Source organism: Balaenoptera physalus (assembly GCF_965194825.1).
Source record: "Balaenoptera physalus genome assembly, chromosome: 3".
Lineage (NCBI taxonomy): Eukaryota > Metazoa > Chordata > Mammalia > Artiodactyla > Balaenopteridae > Balaenoptera > Balaenoptera physalus.
In genome coordinates, this window is record NC_138890.1 from 68,739,409 (window position 1) to 68,764,911 (window position 25,503).

At 40.0% G+C, this 25,503-nt stretch overlaps 1 protein-coding gene and 1 pseudogene across 8 annotated transcripts in view; one reads left to right on the top strand and one right to left on the bottom strand.

Moving 5' to 3' along the window:
* The window catches only part of LYRM7 (LYR motif containing 7), a 174,064-nt gene that overhangs the window by 125,069 nt on the left and 23,492 nt on the right, over positions 1–25,503 (bottom strand). For 2 of the 7 annotated variants that reach the window (XM_082457947.1, XM_082457946.1), the window contains exon 5: positions 1,852–1,986. The exons of 2 other annotated variants lie outside the window; for them this stretch is intronic. In XM_082457947.1, the coding sequence (XP_082314073.1) occupies positions 1,916–1,986 (71 nt within the window). In that variant the 3' untranslated portion in view covers positions 1,852–1,915. Of the gene's footprint in view, positions 1–1,851; positions 1,987–2,566; positions 3,233–8,151; positions 8,955–25,503 lie in introns of those variants that run through there. 3 more of the 7 variants (XM_082457945.1, XM_082457944.1, XM_082457948.1) reach the window with 2 other exon arrangements.
* Positions 11,414–14,117, top strand: LOC309658852 (tubulin polymerization-promoting protein pseudogene; annotated as a pseudogene). Its single transcript has one exon. The product of its transcript is annotated as a tubulin polymerization-promoting protein pseudogene (transcript).

Genomic DNA, 25,503 nt, shown 5'->3' on the forward strand with positions numbered 1-25,503 from the left:
AAATATATGCTCTTTAAGGATAGGGTGCCAAATCTTTCAAAATTTTATGACAGTGAAACCTATTGTTGATATCCTGGTGTATTACACAGGAACTGTATTGCATAGTCTTAAGGCACAAAATCACTATATATATATATTTATATATATATACACATATGTAATACGTATACATATATAGTATATATCTTAAAATGTCTAACGTATTAGCTTCAATAAAATAAACATCTGAATGATTATTTTTTATTTTATGTAACATGTTAGTTATTAATCTCTATTGCTCCTAATGATAACTAGATTGTAAAACAAAAAGAACTATTTTTTGATGAGATATTTAAATTAACATGAGTGAAGAATGGAACAAGGGAATTCAGGTTAAAGAAAAAAACTAGAAACTTCTAAAAATGTTAAATAATATTAAAACAATTAAAATATATATTAAATTTAAACTATTTTAGCCAACTTTCCTCAAAAGATATAATATAGACACTTACTGAAATAATAGTAAGTCAGAGTATTTACCAGTGATTGTGCCATGACAACCTTTAGCATTTTCTTACAAGGGCAAATTTCAAATGTGAAACAACGTTTATGTAGGTATAATTTCCATACACACAATAAGAAACAGGCATGAGAGATAAAAAATAAATTATGTAGCAAATCTTTTGACCTATGTAATCCATTTCACAGACTACTAATCTCCAAAGTATTAGCAGGCATTAAGGGTAGTCTCTGGTTTACTGTTAAGTATACTATGTCTAAGCAATTTTGATAATTTTTTTATCTACTAAAATTAAGTTATTTTAAAGCATGACATTTTATATTGAGCATGGCAATTCCAGTATGTTTGCCAACAAACAAAGCTTGCACTGAGAATCTTGTAAATATTAAAAACCCTGTGTCATCATCAAATGGGAGAACTGACCAGTAAATGGAAGAGAACACACTGCTCATGGAGAAAATAGAATGGTAAAGATGCACAGATAAAAGAGAAACAAGAAGAATATTAAACACAGTTTTATAGTTCCTACCATTAGATGGTAGAATGCCAAGCTGTTCTGTGATACTGTCAATCTTGTCAGGGATGAAAAATGTTGGAGGAAAAAAAAAAAAAAGCCATTTAGATCTTACTGATTAAAATGAAGAGGATGCAGCCATATATTACATTTTCACAATAAGGTCTTCCTGTGGTCTAAGTACAGCTAATTCTACTAAGCCTATATTATATAGTTTGATCAAGGGCCACTATTTCCTTAAAAAATTAGAATTTCTTTATTCCACAGTTATCTTACGTGATTTTGACATTTTATTCATCTATCTTCAGAAAACTGATTAAAAATTTTCTTTTAGGAACAGAGATATACTCTATCTCTAAAAGGAAACTGTATAATTATTTGTTAGCTACAGGAATAATTTCAGTGCTTTAGGAACAAAGGCTGCCTTCTGTGGAAAGCTGGCACACACTGTGATTTTTAGACCAATTTAATCTTTTCGGGACTAAACGTTAACTTAATCTAATAATTTTAATCTAATAGTTTCACTTCACATGGGAAGAAAACCCACCAACCTGTCAAAACACTTCATTCTCAAATAGCTATGATAAAACCAAAATACTCATTAAGGTCAAACAGAAGTGAATATGATATACCTCCCTAAGCATTTATTTCACTTTATACAGTTTGATTTTCAGTGAAAATGAAATGTCTTCTTACCTAATGTTCTTTAGAAATACTTAACTATGTTCTGCAGTTTTCAGCAATGTTCTTTCAACCTGAAACTTAATTATGAAACTATACTTTAATGCACTCAATTTCAATATGCCATTTCCAAGAAAAATACTCGCATTTCCAGGAGTTTAGCCAGAATTATATATTTTAAAATTAAAAATGATACAGACTTAATTTTATTCTAGAAAAATTCATTGCTTCTGAGTTGGTGCATCACAATATGGCACATTTTCTATAAGAAGGTCTTTCCTAGGGACCAATTCTGAAAGAAAAACAAGAAGAATATTTAACATCATTAAAATTAAAATTAAATGCAAATACACTCATTTCCCCCTAAAACTTGTAACAGTAAATTATCTAGCTTTAAAATAAATCTTCCCAGTGATATTTTATTTCGGTTAACTTCTAAGGTGGCGTTCCTGATTTTAAATGGAATAGTTAATAGGACTCTCATTTCAAATTATACAAAAACATACATGACCAACTTAACCATTTACCATTGATTTATTAAATATAACTAAATAACTGACTAGAGGGGCTTCCCTGGTGGCGCAGTGGTTGAGAGTCTGCCTGCCAATGCAGGGGACACGGGTTCGAGCCCTGGTCTGGGAAGATCCCACATGCCGCGGAGCAACTGGGCCCGTGAGCCACAACTACTGAGCCTGCGCGTCTGGAGCCTGTGCTCCGCAACAAGAGAGGCCGTGATAGTGAGAGGCCCGCGCACCGCGATGAAGAATGCCCCCCACTTGCCGCAACTGGAGAAAGCCCTCGCACAGAAACGAAGACCCAACACAGCCAAAAATAAATAAATAAATAAATAATTAAAAAAAAAAAAAAAAAAACTGACTAGAATTCAGCTAAAGCACACTGTCAGTAGCAGATTACAGATTAATGATAATTAAATTAAATTAAATCCATCAACTGGGGACTTCCCTGGTGGCGCAGTGGTTAAGAATCTGCCTGCCAATGCAGGGGACACAGTTTTGAGCCCTGGTCCAGGAAGATCTCACATGCCGTGGAGCAATTAAGTCCGTGCACCGCAACTACTGAGCCTGCGCTCGCTCTAGAGCCCACGAGCCACAACTACTGAGCCCACCCACCTAGAGCCCGTGCTCTGCAACAAGAAAAGCCACCGCAGTGAGAAGCCTGTGCACTGCAACGAAGAGCAGCCCCCCTTCTCCGCAACTAGAGAAAGCCTGAGTGCAGCAACAAAGACCCAACACAGCCAAAAATAAATAAATAAATAAATTAATTAATTAATTAAAACCATCAACTGGAAAATTAGTTCATGCTACCAACTATATAAAAAGCAAGACCACTTTCCTAATTTAAAGATTTCAGTGACTTCCCTGGCGGTCCAGTGGTTAGGAATCCATGCTTCCACTGCAGGGCGCCTGGGTTCGATCCCTGGTTGGGCAACTAAGATCCTGTATGCGATTTCAAATTTTACAGAACAGTGGTTCTCAACTGGAGGTGTTCTGGGTGGTCACACCAACTTAAGAATGCTACTGGAATTTAGAGAGGAGGAGCCAGGGATGTGTGGGATAGTCTGTGTAGTGCAGACTATCTGTTCAAAATGACAATAGGGCCCCACTGAAAGAACAACAACAACAAATGCTGAGTCCTAGGAAAGACATCCTGCTGGAGTCAACTGAGGTAAAGCTCTTAAGACAGAAAGTTTTTAGAAGAGCTGAATCCAGGTGAACTGTCATGATCAAAAAATGCTCACACCAAATTCTATGAAATAACTTGCCTATATTCTTCAAAAAGAACAAGGTCATGAAAGACAAAGAAAGACTAAGGAACTGCTCCAGATTAAGGAAGACTAAAAACATATACATACTACTACATGTAACGGTAGGTGGCTCATAGGGACCTGCTGTGTAGCTCTGGGAGCTCTTCTCAATACTCTATAATGACATGTATGGGAGGGGAATGTAAAGAAGAGCAGATATATATGTATGTGTGGCCAATTCACTTTGCTGTACAGTAGAAACTAACACAACATTGTAGATGAACTATACTTCAATAAAAAGGAAAAAAAGAAGCCTGACTAATACAATGGCATATATAATCATCAATTCTAGAACCTGGAATTTCAGATCATTCTGATCTTAACCCAGTGTCTTTCCAAACTGAATATTGGCTAAGACTGGGGCATACTAATGAATAACACTTTCTCCTTATCTAGATGTGAGTTGTAAGAACCACTGCAATTGTGCTGTTCCATCCACATGCTTGCTTATCCCACAGTTCCCGCACAATATTTTTTTTCAAAAGACATGGAGAATGTTGTTGTATAATAGAAGAAATAAATAGAACATTCTCAAGTGACTGGTTTATTCATTTTAGGAGAGAGTATGTATAATGAAATGCATTTTTGCTCAGAAATGAAAAGGGTCCTCTCTGCTATTGTCAAACTTGTTTTTATAAACTCCTATTTTATATTTTATTTGGGTATATCAACCTTGAGTACTTTATTGTCAGGTCATCATTGGTAAACCCCTTCCCTATGACAGTACAGTGTGTACTCAATTTTGGAGTGTGGAAAATACATGTACTTGTTTTGTACCTGTAGTTTGGATATATAATTGACATCTTTGTGCTTTGGTGTTTCAAAACTTTTAAGGATATAATGAGGAGTCACATTTACAATCATCAATATATTCTCTACAATGAATATGCTCCCTTAATTAAATCACGATGCTGGAAACACACACACACACACACACACACACACACACACACACACACACACACAAAAACATGATGATTAAATGCGATCTGTGTGACCCTCAACTGGACCCTAGACCAGAGATCCAATCCATTTTTTTTTTCTTCTGCTATAAAGGGCACTCTTAGGACAAACGGAAAAATTTGAATAACAGAATTGAATCAATGTTAATATACTGATTTTGATAATTATACTGTTGTTATATAAGAGAAGGTCTTTGCAAATTTAGGAAATACACAATATAGTATTTTTAAGAAATACACACTGAAGTATTTCTCCAGATCTAAACCCAAGTGGGCTGTTATGATCTGAAAAATGCTCATTTGGGGGAAAAAGTACATTATGCCTGCATTTACCTTCAGAAAGTTCAAGAAAAAAATGAGGGAGAAATGATAAAGCAAATGTGGTAAAATGTTAGCATTTGTAGAATCTGGATAAAGGAAATTCGCATATTCTTCAACTTTTCTTGCACCTTTTCTGTAAATTTGAATCATTAAAAAATGTTTTAGAGATATTACTAAAACGAATTCAAAAGGAAAACTGAACTTCTAACAAAAAAATAAGTGATCTGACTAAAGATAATGCTCTTATGAGCCACATGGTAAATCTGGCTTACTGAAATGAAAACCAGTTAAATAAGTATTATCTAACAATTTTTTATATCTCACTTGCTGTTACCAAATCTTTGGAGGTTTCACCAGAGAGCAAATTATAGTTTAGGTTTTAACTTATTAACAATGGCAGTAAATTGTTTCACTTATCAAACGTACATGTGCTTAGTTTTTGCTAGACATTACATCAAGAAATGAAGTTACAGAGATAAATATATAATAGTCTCTTAAGTACAGCACGGTGACTTTAGTTAATAATACTGTACTGCATACTTGAAAGTTGCTAATAGAATCTTAAAAGTCCTCATTACAAGAAAAAAAATTTTTTTAACTATGTATGGGGACAGATTAGCTAGACTTACTATGGTGATCATTTCAAAATATATATAAATAGAGAGGACAGACAGCAGAAGCAAGAGTAACTACAATCCTGCAGCCGGTGGAACAAAAACCACATTCACAAAAAGATACACAAGATGAAAAGGCAGAGGGCTATGTACCAGATGAAGGAACAAGATAAAATCCCAGAAAAACAACTAAATGAAGTGGAGATAGGAAACCTTCCAGAAAAGGAATTCAGAATAATGATAGTGAAGATGATCCAGGACCTTGGAAAAAGAATGGAGGCAAAGATCGAGAAGATGCAAGAAATATTTAACAAACACCTAGAAGAATGAACAAACAAACAGAGAGGAACAATACAATACCTGAAATGAAAAATACACTGGAAGAAATCAACAGCAGGATAACTGAGGCAAAAGAACAGATAAGTGACCTGGAAGACAGAATGGTGGAATTCACTGCTGCAGAACAGAATAAAGAAAAAAGAATGAAAAGAAATGAAGACAGCCTAAGAGACCTCTGGGACAACGTTAAACGCAACAACATTCGCATTATAGGGGTCCCAGAAGGGGAAGAGAGAGAGAAAGGACCTGAGAAAATATTTGAATAGATTGTAGTCGAAAACTTCCCTAACATGGGAAAAGAAATAGCTACCCAAGTCCAGGAAGCACAGACAGTCCCAGGCAGGATAAACCCAAGGAGAAACATGCCAAGACATATAGTAATCAAACTGACAAAAATTAAAGACAAAGTACTGAAAGCAACAAGGGAAAAATGACAAATAACATACAAGGGAACTCCCATAAGGTTAACAGCTGATTTCTCAGCAGAAACTCTACAAGCCAGAAGGGAATGGCACGATATATTTAAAGTGATGAAAGGGAAGAAACTACAACCAAGATTACTCTACCTGGCAAGGATCTCATTCAGAGTCGATGGAGAAATCAAAAGCTTTACAGACAAGCAAAAGCTAAGAGAATTCAGCACCACCAAACCAGCTCTACAACAAATGCTAAAGGAACTACTCTAAGTGGGAAACACAAGAGAAGAAAAGGACCTACAAAAACAAACCCATAACAATTAAGAAAATGGTAATAGGAACATACATATCGATAATTACCTTAAATGTGAATGGATTAAATGCTCCAACCAAAAGACACAGTCTTGCTGAATGGATACAAAAACAAGACCCATATATATGCTGTCTACAAGAGACCCACTTCACACCTAGGGACACATACACACTGAAAGTGAGTGGATGGAAAAAGATATTCCATGCAAATGGAAATCAAAAGAAAGCTGGAGTAGCAATACTCATACCAGATAAAATAGACTTTAAAATAAAGAATGTTACAAGAGACAAAGAAGGACACTACGTGGTGATCAAGGGATCAAGCCAAGAAGATATAACAATTATAAATATATATGCACCCAACACAGGAGCACCTCAATACATAAGGCAACTGCTAACAGCTATAAAAGTGGAAATCAACAGTAACACAGTAATAGTGGGGGACTTTAACACCTCACTTACACCAATAGACAGATCCTCCAAACAGAAAATTAGTAAGGAAACACAAGCTTTAAATGACACAATAGACCAGATAGATTTAATTGATATTTATAGGACATTCCATCCAAAAACAGCAGATTACACTTTCTTCTCAAGTGCACATGGAACATTCTCCAGGATAGATCACATCTTGGGTCACAAATCAAGCCTCAGTAAATTTAGGAAAACTGAAATCATACCGAGCATCTTTTCTGACCACAACACTATGAGATCAGAAATCAATTACAGGGAAAAAAACGTTAAAAACACAAACACATAGAGGCTAAACAATATGTTACTAAATAACCAAGAGATCATTGAAAAAATCACAGGAAATCAATAAATACCTAGAGACAAATGACAATGAAAACACGACAATTCAAAACCTATGGGATGCAGCAAAAGCAGTTCTAAGAGGGAAGTTTATAGCAGTATAAAGCCTACCTCAAGAAACAAGAAAAATCTCAAGTAAACCATCTAACCTTACACCTAAAGGAACTAGAGAAAGAAAACAAACAAAACCCACAGTTAGTAGAAGGAAAGAAATCATAAAGATCAGAGCAGAAATAAATGAAATAGAAACAAAGAAAACAATAGCAAAGATCAATAAAACTAAAAACTGGTTCTGAGAAGATAAGCAAAATTGATAAACCATTAGCCACACTCATCAAGAAAAAGAGGGATAGGACTCAAATCAATAAAATCAGAAATGAAAAAGAAGAAGTTACAACAGACACCACAGAAATACAAAGCATCCTAAGAGACTACTACAAGCAACTCTATGCCAATAAAATGGACAACCTGGAAGAAATGGACAAATTCTTAGAAAGGTATAACCTGCCAAGACTGAACCAGGAAGAAATAGAAAATATGAACAGACCAATCACAAGTAATGAAATGGAAACTGTGATTAAAAATCTTCCAACAAACAAAAGTCCAGGACCAGATGGCTTCACAGGCGAATTCTATCAAACATTTAGAGAAGAGCTAACACCCATCCTTCTCAAACTCTTCCAAAAAATTGCAGAGGAAGGAACACTCCCAAACTCATTCTATGAGGCCATCATCACCCTGACACCAAAACCAGACAAAAATACTACAAAAAAAAAGAAAATCACCGACCAATACCACTGATGAATATAGACGCAAAAATCCTCAACAAAATACTAGCAAACAGAATCCAACAACAAATTAAAAGGATCAAAATGTATATATATATAAATAAATATAGAATCATTATGTTGTATACTTGAAACTAGTATAGTGTTATATGTCAACTATACCTCAATTAAAAAAAAAGTCTCCTCAGCTTCAAACAGTTCACAAGCTAGTTGAAAAGAGAGATAAACCAAAAGTCCAACAAATAGTGGTTTAAGTAAGAGATTTAATTTTCTCACATATCAAGAAATATAGATTAAGGCAACCCTAGGCTACTGCAGGTCCTTAGTACCACCAAGGACCCAGGCTCTTCTTTTTTTCCTGTTCTGCTACTCTTCATGTATGGTTTCTGTCTTCACTACTGCTGTCACATCACATCTGCATTCCAGGCAGGAAGAGGGGAAAAGGGCGAAAAGGAGAGTGCTAGCTCGGCCTATGCTTTTTAACAGGAAAACAATAGCTTTACTGGAAGCAACATTCAGTAGACAGCTGCTTACACTGACCAGAAAGGTGTCACATGGTCTGAGATATCACTTTTTTGTCTCCCCTGTCACACTGTACTCTGAACACAATTTTTCAGTTAGTGAGAAAGAAAGGATATTGGAGAGGTAACAACCCATCCACCCTTTTAGCTACACAACATGAATATGCACCCTTCTTCCGATATATAGAATACTACATCTGTTTACTACTTGACCCCTAAGATCTCATCCATGTTCAAATCAAGGATCTCTAGCTGATGTGCTAGCCTTTCCATTAGGTCCAGCTGTGGCTCACATGGTAGATACCTACTGGAGCATAGTAAAGAATAAACAGGATACAGCAATAAAAACCTGGAATGGAAAACACATGGCAGTTACTGCTCCGCAGCAAATCCTAAATTCTAAATCCTTCTGGACAGAGGAACAAATGCTCCTTGCTTTTGGCAGAGCAATAAACTCTAGTCAGCCAAACTGGCAATACCTAATCTTGTTTTCTGGGAGACCCAAAGACCCTCTATTGTCCACTGTCCTTCAAGGCTTCTGGTCTGTCCTCTGGGGGATCCAGATGTGGGGATATTACAAAAAATGCCCTTCTTTGAGGCTCTGAAGCTTTCATAATCCAATTCCTCTTGATATGAGTTAAGGGACCCAGGGATGGCCTTAAGAGTGGAAGAGAGCTAGCCAAACTTGGGGTTTCTTGGCAATACAATTTATTCAAAAATTTTATAACTTCAAATCTATTTTTTTCCAGTCATTTCCATGTGCAAGTAGCCACAGGCAAACATCTTGACACAGTTACTAAGCATGAAGATTTTCATTCTCTGGTTATGGTCTCTATGCTGTCCCATCTCCTTAACTCTTAGCTTAATGGACACTTCTTAACACAATAAAAAACTATAGGCTCCAGTGAGTAAATGCATCATATAGCTGATCTTTGTCTGGCAAATGGGAAAGCTTGGGGCACTGATCTTATATTAGAGCTAAGAGACCCCTTGCTTGTATTGGCTTTAGTTTTAGTGGATAGGAGCAGCTGGCATTTTTAGGCCTGCAAGACTCTAAATTATAGGACCCTCAATCAGATTCCAGGTTGTAGCAAGAAGTGTCCCTTCACAAAGTAGTACTTCTTTCCATCTTTGCTTTGAAGACTGACTAGCTTAACCTGCATTAATCCTCTTTTTCAATATTTTGCTGAAAGCAGGAAGAAATAATGAGCACACCCTGACATTCGAATTATATCCCTTATTGCTGTAGCTGTACTCCCAAAAAACAGTAAGTGGCACTAACCTTACGTTCACTACTACATAACAAGAGCCACCAGCTTAAGGCCTGTAATGGTCAGGTCCATGTTAACAACACTCCCCTCTACCCCTGTCTTCCATTCAACTAATTTCACATTTTAGGTTGTGTAATTTTCAGTATCTCACTTCTGACAACAACTTCTGTTGTTCTTAGTTATAAGTAACAGAAGCTGACTCTGGCTAATGAGGCAGAAAAGGTATTCATTAACAGTTTATTGGTCTAACTCAAGGAATTATTGTGAAGGCTTAAGAATCAGGCAGGCTTGAGGCTAAGCTTCCAGGAACAATGTCCAAAGACATACCATAGAACTGGCCTGATGACGAAAACTGCTGCTTCCTATGGAGCACTAGAAATAACTATCACTATTTCTACCCTCATGGAGCACAACATGCTATACTTCGGATGTTGCCAGAAACTCAACTTTACTACATCTGTTCCTGCTACCACACCAATGACACTTCTGGATCAGTAACTTGACTTTGCAACCACTGATGCTAACTCTTGCCAGCAAAATGAGTTCTGTGCCAAGCCTCTTTTCTCAAGCTCACTTCTGAATACAGTACAGGTAGTGTGCTGCACCTATGTTAAATACATGTGCCTGAGCTGCAAAGGAAACTGAGGAAATGAATATTCTAGATCCTATCCTGGGAATTTAGAACTCATAGAGATGGAAATTCCTGAAGTAAGACAAGGACATTCAGAAAGTGGTAAATAACCAGAAAAACTGTCAGATATTCATTACTCTATCCCTTCACACAATTTATCTTATTATGCAATCTCTGAAATCAGAAGGCATCCTACAATTGAATTTTTCTACAGTCATTAATTGCTAATATTTTAATTACACCAAACATATTACAGGTATATTTACATGCAGTATACTATTTTTCACTGTGATTATTTTATTGATTATAAAATTCCTAACCTTGCTCTCTGTATTAGATATCAAAGTACCAAAACAACATTAGTTTAGGAAGTTGTCAGATCTCAACAAGGAACCACACTAAGATCGTGATTTATTTCCTGTATTTTAGGCCCCTGAAAAAGCTTATCTCTTATGGTCATATTAAATGTATCATTTAAAAATTAATTTCTTAAAATAAACATGTTTTAACTCAATTATGGCCCCAAATCAAAATTTAGGTCAAGATTTAAAAAAATAAATAAAAGAACAGAAGAGGAAGGTACACGTCCAAACACATTTTATGAGTCTAGCACTAGCCTAATACTAAAACCAAACAAGCACACTATAAGAAAATTACAGACCAATGTCCCAGTTGAACATAGATGCAAAAACCCTCAACAAAATGGTAGGAAACTGAATTCAACAATACATTAAAAGGATCATATACCATGATCAAGTGGCATTTATTCCAGAGATACAAGGATTTTTCAATATCAGCAAGTAAATGTAATACACCACATCAAAAAAATGAAGGATAAAAATCATATGATCATGTAATAAATGCCAAAAAAGCATTTGACAAAATTCAACATCTGTTTATGACAAAAACCTCTCAACAAAGTGAGTACAGAGGGAGTATACCTCAACATAATGAAGGCCGTATATGAGAAGCCTACAGCTAACATCATACTCAATGGTGAAAACCTGAAAGCTTTCCCTCTAAGATCAGGAACAAGACAAGGATGCCTACCCACTACTTTCATTCAATATAATTTTGCAAGTCCTATCCAGAGCAACCAGGCAAGAAAAAGAAATACAGGCATCCAAATTGGAAAGAAGTAAAACTGTCACTGTTTGAACATGACATGACATTATATAAAGAAAATCCTAAAGATTCCACCAAGAAACTGTTAGAACTAATAAAAAAATTCGGTAAAGTTGTAGGATACAAAAGCAATACAAAAAAATCTGTTGCATTTCTATACACTAATAATGAATGGAATAAACATCAGAAAGAGAAATTAAGAAAAAAATCCTATTAACAATTGCATACAAATGAATAAAATATCTAGGAATATATTTAACCAAGGAGGGAGAGACTGGTACCCTGAAAACTATAAGACACTGATGAAAGAAACTGAAAACACAAACAAATGGAAAGATATTGTGTCCTCATGGATTGGAAGAATTAATATTATCATTAAAATGTCCATACTACCAAAAGCAATCTACACATTCAACGCAATTCTTATCAACATTTCAGTGGCATTTTTCACAGAAACAGAACAAACAATCCTAAAATTTGTAACATGAAAGACCCTGAATAGCCAAAACAATCTTGAAAAAGAAGAACAAGGCTGGCAACATCACACTTCCTCATTTCAAACTATACTACAAACCTATAACAATCAAAACAGTATGGTATTGGCATAAAAGAAAAACAACACACAACAACCACCAAAAATGGAACACACAGACACAGAGAAAAGATTTGTAGTTGTCAGAGGTAGGATGGGGGTGTGTGTGTGAAATGGGTGAGGCTGGTCAAAAGGTACAAACTTCCAGTTATAAGACAGATAAGCTCTGGTGATGCAATGTACAGCATGGTAACTATAGTTAAAAATACTGTATTGTACACTACAAAGCTACAGTAATCAAAACAGTGTGGTATTGGCACAAAAACAAACATGGATCCATGGAACAGAATAGAGAGCCCAGAAATAAACCCATATATCTATGGTCAAATCTTTGACAAAAGAAGCAAGAATAAACAATGGAAAACAGTCTCTTCAGCAAGTGGTGCTGGGAAAGTTGGACAGGTGCATGTAAATCAATGAAGTTAGAACACACCCTCACACCACACACAAAAAATAAACTTCAAATGTCTTAAAGACTTAGACATAAGACATGACACCATAAAACTCCTAAAAGAGAACAGAGGCAAAACATTCTCTGACATAGATCATATCAATGTTTTCTTAGGTCAGCCTCCTAATGCAATAGAAATAAAAGCAAAAATAAACAAATGGGACCTAATCAAAGTTACAAACTTTTGTACAGCAAAGGAAACCATAAACAAATTGAAAAGACAACCTACAGACTGGGAGAAAATATCTGCAAATGATATGACTGACAAGGGCTTAATTTCCAAAATATACCAACAGTTCATAAAACTCAACAATAAAAAAACAACCCAATTGAAAAATGGGCAGAAGACCTAAATAGACATTTCTCCAAAGAAGACAGACATATGACCAATAGGCACATGAAAAGATGCTCAACATCACTAATTATTAGAGAAATGCAAATCAAAACTACAGTGAGGTACCACCTCACACCAGTCAGAAGGGCCATCATGAAAAAATTTACAAATAACAAATGCTGGAGAGGGTGTGGAAAAAAGGGAACCCTCCTACTTGTTGGTAGGAATGTAAATTGGTGCAGCCACTACGGAAAACAGTATGAAGGTGCCTCAAAAAACTAAAAATAGACTGGGTCGCTCACCTGCGAGTCGCGGAGGCACCTGCTGCAGTCGCCGCATCTCTGAGCATGGCTGACAGCAGGCCCAAGGCCCCCAAGCCCGCCAACAAGACGCCCCCCAAGTCCCCAGGGGACCCCACGAAGGACAAGGCAGCAAAGAGGCTGTCACTAGAGTCGGAGGGCGCCAGCGAAGGGGCAGCCACTGCGGGCCCAGAGCCCAGCGCCCTGGAGGAGGCCTTCCAGAGGTTTACGGTGCACTGGTACACCAGGGCCACCTGTAAGGAGATGCATGGCAAGAACTGGTCCAAGCTGTGCAGGGACTGCCAGGTGATCAATGGCAAGAACATGACCGTCACCGACACAGACATCGTCTTCAGCAAGATCAAGGGCAAGTCCTGCAGGACCATCACATGTGACCAGTTCAAGGAAGCTCTGGAGGAGCTGGCCAAGAAGAGATTCAAAGACAAGAGCGGTGAGGAGGCCGCCCGAGAGGTGCACAGGCTCACTGAGGGCAAGGCCCCTATCATCTCGGGGGTGACGAAAGCCATCTCCTTGCTCACCGTGTCGCGGCTCACGGACAAGACCAAGTTCACGGGCTCCCACAAGGAGCGCTTGGACCCGTCCGGAAGGGGCAAGGGCAGGGCGGGCCGCGTGGACCTGGTGGACGAGTCGGGCTACGTGCCGGGCTACAAGCACTTGGGCACCTACGACCAGAAGGTGCAGGGGGGCAAGTAGCCGGCGGGGCCTTCTCCTGTCACCCGGTCCCCCCCGCCGCCTCACACTTTGTTACATTCCTGTGCTTGCAGGCAGAACTCGGACCCAGGGCTGGGCGGCCGCGGAGGCACCAGGCCTCCCTCCCCCGTGGGCCTGCACTCCCCTCGACCCCAGCTTTGGCCCCGACTCACCTTTCCTAACACAACTGCCTCGTCCCTGCAGGAAGTGGGCAGATGACCCTTTCCAAAGTGTCTCCCAGGGCCAGACCACACCGGCCACTGGTTTGCAGCAAAAGGAGTGTTTTAAAGGAGCTGGGGGGCAGACGCTGTCTGGGGAGTGCTGACCCGCAAGCGCCAAGGCACCAACCAGCAGCACCGATAAAGCAGACAGAGTCCCGGACACGGCGCCGCAGTGCCCCGAGAGCACCACGCAGGTATGGGAGGCAGGGCACACAGTGCACGCTTGCACACCCACGCACACATGCACGCACGCACATGCACCCACGCCCGCACCTACGCACACACACGCACTAAGCACCCACGACGCATGCACACGCACACACCCAGCTACGCATGCACCCACGCACGCACACGCACGCACCCACACGTGGTCAGGCACACAAACCGAGGACCAGGTCTGCGCTGGTGGCGGGCGCCGAGCTGAGGGTTGCTGTTCAAGGGAAGAAGCCTCTGTCGACCAAAGTGACTCGAAGTGTGACGTCACAAGATTTCAAAATGGAAACTAAGGGCAATTCATTTCGCTTCTCTGAGAAGAAATAGTAAACAGTGATGCATGTTTATTCTCAGAACGGCTCAGGGAAGGCTCAGAATATTCCATCTCTGTGACTCCCTCCCAGCGGCCCCTGTCTCCCGGCCCCGAGCGGGGAAGATCCCCGGGGGCCCTGGACTAGAGGCTGCGGGTGGCCCGCCGGCTCTCTCCTTGCTCCCCCGGCCGCTGTGGTTCCTCTGGCCTCTCTGGAGCCTCCGTGAGCGGCCTTCCCTGTCCTCCCCGCCCTGGAGTGCAGAAACCGCAGGGCAGGGCCAGGCCAGGGGAGGGCCAGAGGTTAGCAGCATCTGCGGGGTTTGGTTTCTCTGAGAGACCAGAGGTGGGGCCTCCTGCTGTCACAGTGGGCCCTTGGCAATGTGTCCCTTTGCATGGACATGGCCACAGCCTGGCGGGTAACCTTCTGGGCTCTGTGGTCCTGGTTTCGGTCCTGGGGGAAGCCCATGGCAGCCCCTGGGGAAAGCTTCCCAGGAATCCAACCGCCCTGCCGCTATCTGTCCTGTGTCCAGGGCAGCAGGCCAGTTAGGGGCACCCCTCCATGGACACACGGCCTGGCCCACGGCACAGGTGGCTGTGAGAAAGGCCAGCACTGCCATGGCAGGCACGTTGGTCACGGCTGGAATTGGGAGACCCCGCCCACCCACACGAAGGGGCTCAGGCCAGCGCTCCCAGCCGACACGGCCACTCGCACGGGGCTCCCCCTGGGATGGTGGTGGCCTCTGCGGGCAGCTTCGTCCTGAGGCCCTGGCACCTCACCGCACTATCACCCAGGAAGTGATGGAGCACAGGCGTCCGGGGTCACTGCAAGGATGTGAATCGCTGCCGTCTAGAAAGTTTCTAAAACTTGGGGATCCGAAGCTGCCCGGCCAGGCCTGCAATCCACCACCAGGAAACTGAGGCCCGAGGGCTGGGGGAAAGCAGGCAGGACACCGACCCCCGCCCTGGGCTCCTCTCCTCCCTCCAGAGGCAAGAGTCACCTGGGGAATCGCGTCTGCAGAGAACTCTGAACGTGCAGAGTGTTTCTGAGCACTAAGTTGATCACAGATGGGAAAGCCCGTGTTCCAGGGCCGGCCGGTTCCTCTCCGTGGACTCGGGACAGGACTCCTCCCCAGACCCATCCTCTACCCAGACGCTGCGGGTCTCTGCCTGCCCGACAGCCCAGCACCGCACCCCCCACCCCCCCACCCCCCCGCCAGCCGTCCCGCAGCAGGACCCTGGAGTCCAGCCCTCCCAGCCGGTCAGGGGCTGGCCTGCCCGGGAGCACATGGGAGGTGGTCTGAGCAGAAGAAACCACGCCAGTGGCGTCCTGGTACGCTTCCTCACGCTGCCCCCCACTGCGGGGTCGGCCTGCGGGGCTGACACCACCCGCTGCAGGAAACCATCTTCCCGATGGTTACAGCAGCACCTCCTCCTTGGGTTAAGGAAAGTCAAGTGCACACAGCTGCCCCCGTGGCCATCCCTGCCTCAGCCCCGCACTTGCGGGCTCCCGAGCTGCCGAGGCCGATGTGTCTGGGTGGGTCTCAGGTGTCCCCAGCCCGCCTGAGGCTTCTTTCCCGAAGTGTAGCTCTGGGGGCACATCTCCTGCTCAGGGCAGGAGGAAGCGGTGGCCCCCTCCCCGTCGGCTCTATCACGGCATCTGTGTGTAGCCCAAACACAGCACGTCGCTCGGGCTCCAAGCTCTGCACAGACACACGTGCCTCCCTCAGGCTCCGGACGCTGTGGACACACAGGCAGGTGTGCATCTTCACTGTGTGTTCTATGCAATACCCATTCGCTTCTACCAACTGCGGTTAACTAGAAACTACATGTCTCTCTGTGAACGAAGGAAACTGCACAGCAAGCCCGCCAGGAAGCAGGGACCCGTGGTCAGGGCGCACCATGCTGACTGCGCCGAGCGCCAGGACAGCAGAGCGAGCGTTTGAGAACACTGATCGCGCCACAGTACTTATTTATTTCTATTTAATGCTCTAGGATAAGCAACTAGGCGGCGGTCAGTTCACCAAAACTGACGTTCAAATTACGTAAGTTTAAAATATTATAGGAAGAGATCTATATTTATACTGGAGTATTTTTACACCTCGAATATCCTCAGTCTTAAGGTTTGAGGCCGATGAAAATTACAGTCAGGAAGAGGCACGCGGAGCTCCAGCGGCATCGCCTCCTGTCTAAGCTGCTCTACATCCACGCCCCAGTGGCCGAGAGCTCAGCGCAGGCCGCGGCGTCCCTCTGAAGCACCAAGTGGACAGAGGCTCACACACCCAAAGCCTGGACCTGCTCAGCCACCGGCTGTCATGAATCTAGTTTTAACGGCACACAGCCCCACCACGCACCGCGCAACGCCTGTGGCTGCTTCTGTGGCTACGCCGGTGTCAGGGAAAAGATAAGTCACAGATGCCATGGCCCACGAAAACTACAGCAGCCACCGCCTGGACCTTTAAGGGAGGCTGCTGGTGCTGCCTCCACCCCTGAGGACCCAGCAGGCTCCTTCCTCCGGGAGTGTTCCCACACAAGCTGGCACACCCCGTCCCACAGTGCATGCAGGTGGGGACACTGTTGTCACCTGTCCATACGATCAGGTTGATGATTCAGCTGTACTGTGAAGTCACCGCAAGGCTGGAATGTCCTTAGAACTCTGACCCTGAGTAGCTTCCCTCCACTGACTGACTACTGAGCGCTCTGTGAAGTCCCGTGGCTCGGGTGTGGCCTTTGCCCATGGGCGTGTGGACAGCGTGGCTGGTGGTGGCCCCAGGCAGTCCCGGGAGGTGGTCACCCTGCGCTTTGAGATGCTTTGGTTAACCCTCTCTCTTCCCCAAACCAAGCCAAACAACAAAGGAAACGCACATAACTCAAAGTTGAAAGGGAGCATATGCTACTAGTTTGTACTAAGTTTTTTTCAGGAAAGGGAAATAAATGTATATCTAGATGGGGGGGGAGCTAAAAATAGAGTTGCCATATGGTCCAGCAATCCTACTCCTGGGCATATATTCGGAACTATAATATGAAAAGATACATGCACCCCTATGTTCACAGCAGCACTATTCACAATAACCAAGACATAGAAGCAACCTAAATGTTCATCAACAGATGAATGCATAAAGAAGATGTGGTATAAATACACAGTGGAATACTACTCAAACACAAAAAAGAATAAAATAATGCCATTTGCAGCAACATAGATGGATCTAGAGATTATCATACTAAGTGAAGTAAGTCAGAAAGAGAAAGACAAATACCATATGATATCACTTACATGTGGAATCTAAAATATGACATAAATAAACTTATCTAGAAACAGAAACAGACTCACGGACATAGAGAACAGACTTGTGGTTGCCAAAGGGGAGGGCCAGTATGGGAGGGATGGATTGGGAGTTTGGGATTAGCAGATGCAAACTATTATAAATAGAATGGATAAACAACAAAGTCCTACTGTATAGCACAGGGAACTATATTCAATATCCTGTAATAAACCATAATGGAAAAGAATATGAAAAAGAATGTATATATGTATAACTGAATCACTTTGCTGTACAGCAGAAATTAACATAACATTGTAAATCAACTACTTCAATAAAATAAATTTTAAAAATACTGTATTGTATATTTGAAAGATGCTAACAGTAAATCTTAAAAGTTCTCATCACAAGAAAAAAAATCTGTCACTGTGTATGGTCATGGATATTAACTAAAAACTTATTGTGGTAATCATTTCACTATATACACATATATATTGTATACATAGTGAAATGATTATATATAACCATTATGTTGTACACCTAAAACTAATACAATGTTGTATGTTAACTATTTGTCAATTAAAAAAATCTTTCAATGGCATGGTTTGTAAGCGTGTGGAAATCATAGAGGCATTTAGGATATAAATAATTTATAGGACATTAAAATATTTAACTCTGCAGTTATAAAAAGTCTCTAAATATATAAAACACACAAATACAAATGAGTTTAAATAGAGAACTTGCATACAAAATTTTCTTTTTTTTTTTTTAATTTAATTAATTAATTAATTTATTTTTGGCTGTGTTGGGTCTTCGTTTCTGTGCGAGGGCTTTCTCTAGTTGTGGCAAGCGGGGGCCACTCTTCATCGTGGTGCGCGGGCCTCTCACTGTCGCGGCCTCTCCCGTTGCGGAGAACAGGCTCTAGACGCGCAGGCTCAGTAATTGTGGCTCACGGGCCTAGTTGCTCCATGGCATGTGGAATCCTCCCAGACCAGGGCTCAAACCCGTGTCCCCTGCATTAGCAGGCAGACTCCCAACCACTGCGCCACCAGGGAAGCCCTCTTTTTTTTATAATTAACTTTTTATTGGAGTATAGTTGCTTTACAATGTTGTTAGTTTCTACTGTACAGCAAAGTGAATCAGCTATATGTGTATATATATATATCCCCCCTTTTGGATTTCCTTCCCATTTAGGTCACCGCAGAGCACTGAGTAGAGTTCCCTGAGCTATAACGCAGGTTCTCATTAGTTATCTATTTTATACATAGTATCAATAGTGTATATATGTCAATCCCAATCTCCCAATTCATCCCACCCTCCCCCATCCCCCCTTGCTGTCCATACATTTGTTCTCTCTGTCTGTGTCTCTACTTCTGTTTTGCAGATAAGATGATCTATACCATTTTTTCTAGATTCCACATATATGCATTAATATGCGATACTTGTTTTTCTCTTTCTGACTTACTTCAACTTCACTCTGTATGACAGTCTCTAGGTCCATCCATGTCTGTACAAATGACCCAATTTTGTTCCTTTTTATGGCTGAGTAATATTCCATTGTATATAGGTATCACATTCTTCTTTATCCATTCCTCTGTTGATGGACATTTAGGTTGCTCAAAATTGTTTTCTTTAAGAACCTCTTCCTGACCCACCAAGTCTGGGATTTGGAGCTCTGCCTATGTGCCTGAACAGCCCCTCTACCTCTCCTGATATGGCAGCCAAAGGACTGTGACTGAACACTTTGTTTATCTTCTAATATGGTGCTCTAAGTTCCATAAGACTGACCACTGTTCTATTCTTAGTGCCTAGCACAACAGGTATTGAATAAATGGTGGTTGAATCACATTTACCTGCCTTAGAATAAAAACTATAAAGATAATTTAGGGCAAAGACGAATATAAAAAACCAAAGGACAGAAGTTTCAAAACACATCTGAAATAAAGAATAGCTTCCTAGAGCTTTTTTTTTTTCTCTTTCAGTACTGTTCTTTATTATTTTCCAATTAAAACAAAAACAAAAAACACCTTATTTTACAATCACTTAGGTAACACAATGCAGACAAAGAATATATTTAACCTTTTTTTCTTCAGCAATATCCACTCTGTGAAATAGGGAGAAGACTCACGATATAGGCCTCTGATCTCAAAGAGCTCAAATTCTGGGGAGCTTGTTAAATATGCAGATATCCTCTGCTTTTCTGCACAAGCACACTAGCCAGAAAACATGTCTTCTTAAAGCCTCTGACCTTGAAGCACATATCTCAAAAAACTTCTTCCATCCATAGGCAGAAATGTTTATCCATCATCCTCCGTCTTTACTAGTTCATCATTCATCTCACCCATGTTTGTTTTAATTCTCAGCAATATAATATTGCTCTCTGGTGACTTTGAGATCCTTTGTAGGTGGCATGAATGCTAAAATGGTTGCATTGTGGTACATCAAATCCATGGTATGAGATTATTCATCAATTTAAAACAAACAAAACAAAAAACAGCATGCTACGTGTTCTCTAAACCCTATCTAAATGGTGTGCTGCATAAAATCTTGTAAAAGGATAAGAGAAAAGGAAGAAAAGCAATTGTCCAAAGGTCCAAACTATATTGAACCACTAGGGAGAAAAATGATGATGGAACAATAAAGGTAAACTCTGGATCAGAAAGGGTATTTTTTCCTACAATTAACAAATATTCATGAATAACTATAGATAAAATAATGAGTGAGACAGTTCCTGCCCTCAGGGAGTCTAATATCTAGCACCAGAGAGAGAAATAAAGCACATACACACATCACAAAGATAATACCCAATGGCAAGCTGGGTAAATACTCTGAAGGGAGATTACAAGGTACCATGAGAGCATATGAAAGGGTATATGCTTTTTAAAAAAAAATGTATCACACGTGTTCAGAAGCATGTTCCTATTTTGTTTGTCTTACATATATGCCAGAGAGGAAGTTAAAAAAACATAGATAATGCTACTCAGAAACTAAGTAAATATATAGCCCTAAAGTCTTGAGTTTTCTTAGTACCATCTATAATCATACATTTGGTTACTGTCTATAGAATATATGTTTGATAAAGGCCAACACTGAAACCAGTTGACCAATATCCATATTAGAAAGAGGGCTTTGAAAATGTCAATAGTCAATGACAAAGCAAGTATAGAAAAATACTGAAATTAACTCATTGTTCTAAGTCATAGTTAGTTTTTACTTTTCTACAGAAAACCTAGGAAGGCTAGAATGGACCACTGATGAGACTGATATGAATTAAAAATTATGATTAATCCAAATTCATGTACCTGTGATCATACCAAAAATAAAAATACAAAAAAAGTACGGAATACTTGGAAAGAAAATAGTTTTCCCAATATTTTTAAGATTTTAAAAATAAGGAATTTTTCTCAAATGATGAAATTATTACATCTATAATAAAGAATAGTGAAATTATCTTCAAGGATAAGGAAAGCACTCTTTTTTAAAAGATTTTTTAAAAATTAAAGACAAAGAAAAATTATTGAAAGCAGCACGGGAAAAACGACAAATAACATACAAGAGAACTCCCATAAGGTTGACAGCTGATTTCTCAGCAGAAACTCTACAAGCCAGAAGGGAGTGGCATGATATACTTAAAGTGATGAAAGGGAAGAACCTACAATCAAAATTACTCTACCCGGCAAGGATCTCTTTAGATTTGATGGAGAAATCAAAAGCTTTACAGACAAGCAAAAGCTAAGAGAATTCAGCACCACCAAACCAGCTCTACAACAAATACTAAAGGAACTTCTCTAAGTGGGAAACACAAGAGAAGAAAAGGACCTACAAAAACAAACCCAAAACAGTTAAGAAAATGGTCATAGGAACATACATATCGATAATTACCTTAAACGTGAATGGATTAAATGCCCCAATCAAAAGACATAGACTGGCTGAATGGATACAAAAACAAGACCCATATATATGCTGTCTACAAGAGACCCACTTTAGACCTAGGGACACATACAGACTGAAAGTGAGGGGATGGAAAAAGATATTCCATGCAAATGGAAATCAAAAGAAAGCTGGAGTAGCTATACTCATATCAGATAAAATAGACTTTAAAATAAAGAATGTTACAAGAGACAAGGAAGGACACTACATAATGATCAAGGGATCAATCCAAGAAGAAGATATAACAATTATAAATATATATGCACCCAACATAGGAGCATCTCAATACATAAGGCAACTGCTAACAGCTATAAAAGAGGAAATCGACAGTAACACAATAACAGTGGGGGACTTTAACACCTCACTTACACCAATGGACAGATCATCCAAAATGAAAATAAATACAGAAACAGAAGCTTTAAATGACACAATAGACCAGTTAGATTTAATTGATATATATAGGACATTCCATCCAAAAACAGCAGATTATACGTTCTTCTCAAGTGCGCACGGAACATTCTCCAGGATAGATCACATCTTGGGTCACAAATCAAGCCTCAGTAAATTTAAGAAAATTGAAATCATATCAAGCATCTTTTCTGACCACAACGCTATGAGATTAGAAATGAATTACAGGGAAAAAAACGTAAAACAGAAAAACACATGGAGGCTAAACAATACGTTACTAAATAACCAAGAGATCACTGAAGAAATCAAAGAAGAAATCAAAAAATACCTAGAGACAAATGACAATGAAAACACGACGACCCAAAACCTATGGGATGCAGCAAAAGCAGTTCTAAGAGGGAAGTTTACAGCTATACAAGCCTACATCAAGAAACAAGAAAAATCTCAAGTAAACAATCTAACCTTACACCTAAAGAAACTAGAGAAAGAAGAACAAACAAAACCCAAAGTTAGCAGAAGGAAAGAAATCATAAAGATCAGAGCAGAAATAAATGAAATAGAAACAAAGAAAACAATAGCAAAGATCAATAAAACTAAAAGTTGGTTCTTTGAGAAGATAAACAAAATTGATAAGCCATTAGCCAGACTCATCAAGAAAAAGAGGGAGAGGGCTCAAATCAATAAAATCAGAAATGAAAAAGGAGAAGTTACAACAGACACCGCAGAAATACAAAGCATCCTAAGAGACTACTACAAGCAACTCTATGCCAATAAAATGGACAACCTGGAAGAAATGGACAAATTTTTAGAAAGGTATAACCTTCCAAGACTGAACCAGGAAGAAACAGAAAATATGAACAGACCAATGACAAGTAATGAAATTGAAACTGTGATTAAAAATCTTCCAACAAACAAAAGTCCAGGACCAGATGGCTTCACAGGTGAATTCTATCAAACATTTAGAGAAGAGCTAACACCTATCCTTCTCAAACTCTTCCAAAAAATTGCAGAGGAAGGAACACTCCCAAACTCATTCTGTGAGGCCACCATCACCCTGATACCAAAACCAGACAAAGACACTACAAAAAAAGAAAATTACAGACCAATATCACTGATGAATATAGATGCAAAAATCCTCAACAAAATACTAGCAAACAGAATCCAACAACACATTAAAAGGATCATACACCACGATCAAGTGGGATTTATCCCAGGGATGCAAGGATTCGTCAATATACGCAAATCAATCAATGTGATACACCATATTAACAAACTGAAGAATAAAAACCATATGATCATCTCAATAGATGCAGAAAAAGCTTTTGACAAAATTCAACACCCATTTATGATAAAAACTCTCCAGAAAGTGGGCATAGAGGGAACCTACCTCAACATAATAAAGGCCATATATGACAAACCCACAGCAAACATCATTCTCAATGGTGAAAAACTGAAAGCATTTCCTCTAAGATCAGGAACGAGACAAGGATGTCCACTCTCACCACTATTATTCAACATAGTTCTGGAAGTCCTAGCCACGGCAATCAGAGAAGAAAAAGAAATAAAAGGAATACAAATTGGAAAAGAAGAAGTAAAACTGTCACTGTTTGCGGATGATGTGATACTATACATAGAGAATCCTAAAACTGCCACCAGAAAACTGCTAGAGCTAATTAATGAATATGGTAAAGTTGCAGGATACAAAATTAATGCACAGAAATCTCTTGCATTCCTATACACTAATGATGAAAAATCTGAAAGAGAAATTATGGAAACACTCCCATTTACCATTGCAACAAAAAGAATAAAATACCTAGGAATAAACCTACCTAGGGAGACAAAAGACCTGTATGCAGAAAACTATAAGACACTGATGAAGGAAATTAAAGATGATACCAACAGATGGAGAGATATACCATGTTCTTGGATTGGAAGAATCAACGTTGTGAAAATGAGTATACTACCCAAAGCAATCTACAGATTCAATGCAATCCCTATCAAATTACCAATGGCATTTTTTACGGAGCTAGAACAAATCATCTTAAAATTTGTATGGAGTCACAAAAGACCCCGAATAGCCCAAGCAGTCTTGAGGGAAAAAAACAGAGCTGGAGGAATCAGACTCCCTGAATTCAGACTATACTACAAAGCTACAGTAATCAAGACAATATGGTACTGGCACAAAAACAGAAACATAGATCAATGGAACAAGATAGAAAGCCCAGAGATTAACCCACGCACCTATGGGCAACTAATCTATGACAAAGGAGGCAAAGATATACAATGGAGAAAAGACAGTCTCTTCAATAAGTGGTGCTGGGAAAACTGGACAGCTACATGTAAAAGAATGAAATTAGAATACTCCCTAACACCATACACAAAAATAAACTCAAAATGGATTAGAGACCTAAATATAAGACTGGACACTATAAAACTCTTAGAGGAAAACATAGGAAGAACACTCTTTGACATAAATCACAGCAAGATCTTTTTTGATCCACCTCCTAGAGTAATGGAAATAAAAACAAAAATAAACAAATGGGACCTAATGAAACTTCAAAGCTTTTGCACAGCAAAGGAAACCATGAACAAGACGAAAAGACAACCCTCAGAATGGGAGAAAATATTTGCAAATGAATCAACGGACAAAGGATTAATCTCCAAAATATATAAACAGCTCATTCAGCTCAATATTAAAGAAACAAACACCCCAATCCAAAAATGGGCAGAAGACCTAAATAGACATTTCTCCAAAGAAGACATACAGACGGCCACGAAGCACATGAAAAGATGCTCAACATCACTAATTATTAGAGAAATGCAAATCAAAACTACAATGAGGTATCACCTCACTACTGTTAGAATGGGCATCATCAGAAAATCTACAAACAACAAATGCTGGAGAGGGTGTGGAGAAAAGGGAACCCTCTTGCACTGTTGGTGGGAATGTAAATTGATACAGCCACTATGGAGAACAATATGGAGGTTCCTTAAAAAACTAAGAATAGAATTACCATATGACCCAGCAATCCCACTACTGGGCATATACCCAGAGAAAACCGTAATTCAAAAAGACACATGCACCCGAATGTTCATTGCAGTACTATTTACAATAGCCAGGTCATGGAAGCAACCTAAATGCCCA